This window comes from Branchiostoma lanceolatum, chromosome 9, assembly GCF_035083965.1.
Source record: "Branchiostoma lanceolatum isolate klBraLanc5 chromosome 9, klBraLanc5.hap2, whole genome shotgun sequence".
NCBI classification, from domain to species: Eukaryota; Metazoa; Chordata; class Leptocardii; order Amphioxiformes; family Branchiostomatidae; genus Branchiostoma; species Branchiostoma lanceolatum.
The window spans coordinates 17,652,657-17,660,694 of NC_089730.1; the positions used below are offsets into that span (position 1 = coordinate 17,652,657).

At 38.3% G+C, this 8,038-nt stretch overlaps 1 protein-coding gene across 1 annotated transcript; it reads left to right on the top strand.

Annotated features, from left to right (window-relative positions):
- Positions 1-894: 894 nt before the first annotated feature.
- LOC136442634 (uncharacterized) lies at positions 895-8,038 on the top strand. The gene is made up of 11 exons (XM_066439579.1): positions 895-1,177; positions 1,666-1,843; positions 2,430-2,706; positions 2,874-3,130; positions 3,329-3,462; positions 4,365-4,496; positions 4,737-4,845; positions 5,137-5,289; positions 5,892-6,075; positions 7,503-7,612; positions 7,970-8,038. The coding sequence occupies exons 1-11, from the start codon at positions 1,005-1,007 to the stop codon at positions 8,036-8,038; spliced, it is 1,776 nt and encodes a 591-aa protein (XP_066295676.1). The 5' UTR covers positions 895-1,004.

The following is an 8,038-nucleotide window of genomic DNA, read 5'->3' on the forward strand; positions in this document are numbered from 1 at the left end:
ATGTTTAATATGGCATGTTAATAGTCTCTACGAGACTAACCGCGCCGGCTATAGGTAGAACATTTGCCGGGGGACTTTGGCCACGGAGGGTAACATTCGCAGGCGCAGTTAGGGTTGCATATTTGACCCTCTCTCCGTAGCCGACTCCCTTTATACAATTAACTCTATTTGGCCAAATTCTACTATTTTCCCAGCGACCCGTGGAGGCTGGTAGAGCCTAGCATGTTAAGAAGTTAAGATGATTTTTCAACTCTTATTTTCTATCTAACAGGGAATGATGTCCTCAATATCATTGTCGTCAGAACAGTGATATACGTCGCTTTGGCTCTGCTGTTGGTGATGTTTTTCACCTGTAGGACAATAGCGAAGAAAAGATGTCAGCAGAGGCATGAACAAAAGTGAGTGTCAAAATATTTAAAGTGTTCATGTCCCACGAATATTGCATTTTCTTAAATCTCAAGCAAGATTATGAAAAAAAATGTATAAACGGAAAAATTCACCTTTCTGATTTTATTCAAACAAAGTGACATTCCCAAAAACATAATTTCCAGCTCTTGATTCTTTAAACATGTAAATATACCAAAAGTTGAGCATACCTCTGAAGATGAATGTGATCATGGCAACCGTGCTGGTACTGTGGCTTGCGCAAGAAAAATCATTTTAAGAAACAAAACGTGCTTAATCATCTTAGCCCAATTGAGCTGAGTAGCATGCATTACATTACATATTTGCCTTGTTTATTTATCCAAACTAATCGGTCACGAACCGCCTTTGATCTCTACACCAAATGTTGCACGACCCATCATATGACAAAGCTTTTACAATGTGGTAATACTCGCTTCTCAGGGGATACGTGGTCTTCAGGAAACTGATTTTATTCTATAAGCTTGTAAACATTTTTCAACCTGTGTATCAATGGACGTATACTAACTGGCTTTTCCAATCTTAGGGAAAATGAAACAACGGCAAAAAGAAACGGAAGCATCTTGAATGAAGATAAGAAAATGAGGAAAGAAGACAAACAACAAGACATCAAGTTGCCTTTCACAGTTCTGAAAGTCCTGGTCTCCGTCGTCTTTTTCCTCGGGCTCCTGTTCTGTCTAAGTTCCGGGAAGGTGTCGATTATATCTATTTCAGGATGCTTGGCACAGGCAGGGTCCGACAACGTCGCTACAGGGTGAGAAACCTTAGTGCTGGTGACTCTTGAACTAACACAATCGTCTGAATGAAAAATATGGTACAATATCGTGGCTAGAATGCTAGTATGTGACGTATGGTGCTATTGGTAACACCGGTTTACTCAGGATTATTTTTTCTAAATGAAAATGATGGTACACAACATTAATTAATAGTTGACGATAGAACCCAGTGTTGGCAACCTTTATAAACTAACAGTCCCCCTTAAACAAGAAATACATACGGTAAATCTCGTGGTAACATTTTCATGAAGAATAAGTCAAAATTGCCGCTTTTTCCAATTTCTTATGAGGACAGAAAAAAAAGTTCGTTTTATCGCATTTATGTTTAATCACGGTCTCGTCTTGTTGTTTACTGCTAAGCCCAAAAGAAATTGGATTATCAGCAGTTGAGTTTATTTGCATCAAAGACCATAGTCATTGACGAATTCAAAATCAGCGTTTTTTCTTGTGTGCTTTTTTTGGCCAGATCCAACTCCGACAACATGACTCTTGTTCAAAACTGTGAAGGACAGAGCCCAGAGACCGTGATAAACATGATCTTCATCATGATGATGATCCCTTACACCATCACATTCCTGAGGTGTCTTTGGGTGACCGGGCTGAAAGACATCCATCCATGGCCTACTGGAAGAGCTCTAGTCTTGGTAAGTACTGAATTGTATGATTTTCTTGTTTCTTAAGTCCTCAATAAGGCAATGTTGATAGCGTTATATTGAAAACAAAATAGGTGGTAAAAGGATATCTCGCATCAAACTGTTTTTGTTGTTGTTGATGCTACTTACTCGTTGTCACAGACGACAGGGATAGTGCCCTGAGTGCAAACATGTACATTCATCAATGTAATAGTTTCATACGGGTGTTATTTTGTCGAACCGTAACAGAATCAAGAATGGCAACTGCAAATACGACAAATACTGATAGTGATGTTCTTCGATTGATAATTGGTCTGCATGTACTCGGCGATATACCCCCTCCCCCATTTTAGGTAACAGCAGCTGTTGCACCTGTACCATGTACGCAAACCCCTTGGTGCTTCCTTACCAGTATTGTTAGTGCTGATATTATCCGTTTCATCAATTTGTCTTTTTTTCCTCAATTCTTATTAGTAATATATATATATATATATATATATATATATATATATATACATATATATATATACATATGTCAGAATAATTGAATGGATTGTTCTGTTAACGAATCTATTCTATTGTTTTCATTGAATTCCAGGGCTTGGCAACCAGTTCGGCTGAAGTATTCGGCCTTTTACTGTTTATGCTGAAAGTTCTCACTTCAGTCGAAGGCATCACCGGCGTTTTGTTTATGAACAACATCTACATAGTACAGATTCTTTACCAGTTTATCTACGAAGTTTACAAACTCATCTGGCCACATCGTACGGGTGAACGGGATCCTTCCTGGAAATGGATGGGGATTTTCATGGTTGCATCGGTCCTCTCTCTTGGAGGACTTGTGGTGACCACGTACGGAGTGAAAGACAGCACAGGTACACCATAACTGCAAGATATATATGTAGACAGGATTATACATGTACATTATGGTAACTATATAGACTTCTTTTTTTAATATCAAATAGTAAGGCATATCGATATGTGAATCATCAATTTTCTTTGCATTGCTGAGTCATAGATAATTATGCGTGTTTTACCCCAGCAGGATGGTGGATTGGGTTGATTTCTACACTGCTCTTGTCATTTGCTTGGTCTCCTGCCCTGCAAAAACAACAAAGCGTTTCGAGCACCAGGTCTATGTGCTCATGTGATAGTCAAGACAGGTCAAACAATTCAAAAGATGCATCTTTGATCAACAAAACTGGAGAAGATGGTGGCTTTAACAGCAGCCTTTTGACCAGTCTGTGGAAAGTACTTCTTACCCCAGCGACTATATCACTCTTCGTGTGGTATTTTCAGGTAAGTAACGTTTACATACAGTCTACTAAAGTGGGGCTCCCAATCTTTAACACCTGTCTTAGGTTAATATTTTTCTACATCATCGCTGCCCTTCCAACCTTTGATAACTCCCATACGAACATTTGGACTGTTTTGGTAATATTTTTTTTATGTTTTGCTATTGCCGAAATCAATTGATATCTACATCTTTACGTTTAGATTGGGGACGTTTCCATTATGTGGAGTTTAAAGAGCTGGTCCAACATCACACCAGACCACCCCGCCTTTGATGAGATGATGATCAACATCTTCTGTGGTCTGGGTGGATATCTATTGGCTATCATCGCTTGCAGGTGAGACAATGCTGTTCCTCAGACTAAATGGCGTATAGCTTAGCGTTGGTTTTCATGGCCTTTTGACCACTTAGCTATTCAAGCGCCGTTCGGTGAATTACCTATACACAGTACAGACATAACTCAATATGAGTAACTGCAATGTAAATATGTGCAAAATGTATTTTTTTTCCTATTCAATACTTTGCGGTTTTTACATTCTTATCTTGATTTTATTTTTTGCACAAATCCACATTGATCATTGAGGTTTTGTATTGTACAAATTGATCAGTCTAGTAATATGCCGAAATAATATCAATTCCCAACCCCCCAACCATCGATGGATGGTTCATCACTAAAAATAGTACACTTGCTGAAATAATTTGCCGATCTTTTTCCAAAAATGTTACTACTCTCAATATAAACATCATTTTGCATTGTGTTTAGAACCAAATATTAAATATTCAACCCTGGTTCTGATAAATGAATTTACAAATCTAAAGTTGAAATCATAACCAACATGTTTAACTTTTTTATTATGAAAGTTGACTTTCATGTTGCGACGGCTTTGAGTACACTCTACTAATGAAATTCTTCAGTTATATAGATAAATTGAGACTTAGCAAGTTTGCGGTATTGTCAATGTGTTCCAAATGGCATCTTGTTTAAAATCTAGGGCAAAGACTGATAGAACACTTTGTATTGACGCTTGTAGAGAATTCTAATGATCATAACAATGACTACTTTTAAGCGTTCAAGCTGGTATCTTCGAGATGGCCAAAGCTAAAATGTTTCTTTGAAACCAACAATCATTGTCGTAAAGAAGATTTCTTGAAATAAACCTGCTTAAAACAGCTAAAAGTAATGATGCCATTTTACGAAAATTAGATGCTTTTCAACAAAAAGTCTCTATTGTGTTATAGCACCAATGCGTACAGAATAGGATTTGCCCTACCGCTGTTGCTTGGAAACATTGATGCCGTGCTGTTGGTCTTCATTGCTCCTTTGTGCGAGACTTTCCTACCAAATGCTGCATGTCAAATTGACGAAATCAGGTTTGTTACAATCTTTTAACAGAGCAACAGAACATTATTGCACGAGTACATTGTACGAGTGATTGGGGCCATTCCTGTAAAATTGACGATGGGTTTAATGACTGCAACTGTGCTCTCGATGTCGAGGTCGATGCATAGATTTTAAATAATAGAGTGTTTTCCTTCGTAATACTGATGTAAAACATTGAAGCAAATATATCTTAAAACACTTTTACTTAATACGTTGTAAAACAATTTCAGTTACTACTTGGTCATCCCTGCTGCTATATGTATCTACATAGCAAACAGCATTGCAGTTTGGAGTCTCGTTGCGCAAAGTCCAACTGGAATACTCGAAAAGAGATCGCAGGTAGGATTCCATACATGTATCATGCATCTACACGTCTTAAGGTATTTATGGTTGAAAGGAAATACCATGTTTTAAAAAAGGTTCCCTTACACGCAATGTATTGCATTTATATGGCTATACTAACACTTTTTAAAACATGAGGTGTTAAAGAAGTGATTTTATTGAGGAAACTTGCGCCCGTATCACTTTTGCTGCTTTACAAACGATGACTACAGCCACAGATTCATGACAATGCATTAAATATTACAAAGACATAATTAGATAAATTTTACTGATCTTTTTCTTTGTTAGATCTTTTTGCTGCCTGGATACAACAGCATGTTTTTAGAACAGTGGTTGGTTCTCAGCCGGAGGACGAAGTTTAATAGCAGGAAGCAGTTTTTGCGGAGGACCAAAAACCTGAGGAACGCATGCGTGTATGTCTGCAGCACTATGTACCACGAGGTAACTCGATTATTCAAGAACACAAAAGTTTATTTTGGGTCTCAAATTAAGTTCTCATGTTTTTAAGTCTGGTATCCCTTCAGATGCAAGAACACCATTTTTTTCAACGTTTATTGTTTGGGTCAATCTTAAGGTCAATATTATTTGAAATGGGTACCTGATCACTTTCGTCGGGGAGATTAAAGGTCGTGAAGCAGTGGCATATGCTGAGATGTAAACTAAAGGCCGGGCCCAAGAAACCCTCTCGTCGCTATTTTTGCCATAATGATGCACTAATGTTGACTGAGCTTACAAATTAGAAAACAAGGATACCAAAAGCGAAAGCATTCAAATATATTAACAAGCATGCCCCGTTTTAGTAGTTTAACGCCTTTGTTTCTTTCCTCGCTTTATCGACTTTTCTTCTTATACCTTCGAGTCAAGTCCATTAGGTTACATTGGTGTTTTTGTTTTTTTGTTTTAATTACCTAACAATACATCAAATCATGCTTTCGTGTGTTTCTGGTATGCATGTCATGTACAATATAATAGATCGTATGTTTGAGTGTTCTTCTACTAGGTCTATAGAGAACGTTAATCACGTTACATTCACCTAACTGCAGTCCGAAGAAGAAATGGAGCAGCTGCTCTTATCGCTTCGAGGCATTGCCAACGACCTCCAAGACGAGGGTCAGCGCCATTTTGAATCACACATTTTCTTCGACGGAGGCTGTAACAATGGACAACCAACAGCCTGGGCGCAGCAACTGATCACACTCATAGAGAAAACTGTGTGTTCTGTAGGAGGTAAGTGCAACGATTAGTAAGAAAAAAAATCAATTTGCTTTGAGAACAAGAGTTCCGCGACCTCATATCTCCATGAACTATTCTGCTTATGCAAATGACTTACACATTTACATAATATATGCTTGATCATAAACACCTTTATCTAACTTAGACATGATGCAATATTGTCAGTCCTATCATTTTCCACTTGGATGAATTCTGGCACTTTTGCATTAATTATGCAAATCATGAATGTATTTGCATAATTGGTATCTGCTGGTGCTCCACTTGCCATAAACTACATGTACATGTATTTGAGTCTTATAATGGAAAACACTGCAAATATCGATTTTCCTCATTAATTATGCAAATGAAGTGTTGATTAGCATAATTTGCAGTTTTTGCACATCATTGTGTACATCTCTGTCTAAGCTACCTGCATACTAAATATAATGGAAATCCGTCGTCCCTTCGTTCAGTTATTCTCCTTAGAAGATTTTCCAAATAAACCCCACTGCAGTTCCAGAGCAAGCTGTTAGGGGGCCCAAACCTCCACCACTTCTTTTATTACATCAAAAGCTCTCTGCCACCCAGAATCAAGACCACAGCACGTCCAGGTCAAAAGATACATAAACGGAAGTTCTGCTGCAGTACCAAGGTCGCATACAAGGGGGCCCAAAATCGACCTTGAATTTCAGCTTCACAACACCCGCCCACATACCAAATATCATCGTAATCCATCCGGACGTTCTTGAGTTATGCTGACTACAATAGTCCGGAAACACAAACACACACACACACACACACACACACACACACACACACACACACACGCACGCACACATACACACACAAACACGCCAAAAACAATATCTCCATTTTTTCATGGAGATAATAATGAAGGAATACCTATTTCCTTTCGTCTTTATTTGCTTTACTCAGAAATGAGGGCTGTTGTTATGTTTCTTTAGACAGTTCTTGATTTCAAAATGATGAATTCTATTCGCAACTTGCAGTGTATTAGATTTGGGCCATTTGGACCCATAGTTAGATACTAGCAAAATAGAAAGTGACACTGCATATACTAGAGGCGGGAGAGCACAATTAAATGACTGGTGTGCAAATTTTGAAAATGCTACAAAATAGGTTATATATGTTTTCATTACAATTCCAAGTTAAAGTCCATCCCGTAGCAGATGATGCCTAGGTTGCGACAAACTCCCTTCCTGTTGTCTGGGCCACACATTAAGGCAGTTCTCTGCTGAAGGTTTTAACAAAATAAGACTCGTTTTAGTTACCCTGTTTTGATCTTTGCAAATAATTTCTATAAAAACTTATGAATCTTAACAACTGTATTTCAGTCCTTTATCAAATTAGAAAATACAATGTTTGCGGTGCTGTTTCTTTGGGTTAGATATTTTTGATGATGCATTTGTCTCTTTTACTAGACGATGCGGCCTTCGGAAGCAGATGGGACACGCCGTATGGGTTGCAGTTTTCTTGGACAATCGGGTTGAAAAATATGCCACTCATAGTTCATCTGAAAGCCAAATCGAAGGTAAGTTAATCGTTTTTTTTTGTTTGTTATATGCACAGATTGCATATTCCATTTAGGGCTACGGTGATGAAATCATTTACATACGTGATATATCTTGCTATACGTGATACATCTGAAATTCTTAATGAAAAAAGCAAGCGGCTAAAGAAAAAAAAAATCTGGGCCTCGAACTGAAAATTCAAGTACGTGTTCTGAATGTTGCCGCACACAATTTGCAAGAAGTAACAATTTCGGTTGTAGCAGCCTGTTTAACATCCAAAGCCGGCGGCAAAAGCGGGCGGGAGGGGCCTTACAGCCTCGGACAGCGGAGTTTTCGTTACACTGAATGACAATTCTTTTCACAACCATACGATGCAGGTGAGATCAGGGAAGAGATGGAGCCAAGTCATGTACATGTCCTACATTCTGAACTTCTCCGGTAAGTGA

What these genes read in the sequence shown, in the direction of transcription:
- LOC136442634 (XM_066439579.1), top strand. Translation starts at nt 1,005, where the DNA reads ATGAGGAAAGAAGACAAACAACAAGACATCAAGTTGCCTTTCACAGTT. An exon ending in TTGGCTATCATCGCTTGCAG is followed by an intron (nt 3,463 to 4,364) that starts GTGAGACAATGC and finishes ATTGTGTTATAG; the next exon opens with CACCAATGCGTACAGAATAG. An exon ending in TGTCAAATTGACGAAATCAG is followed by an intron (nt 4,497 to 4,736) that starts GTTTGTTACAAT and finishes AAACAATTTCAG; the next exon opens with TTACTACTTGGTCATCCCTG.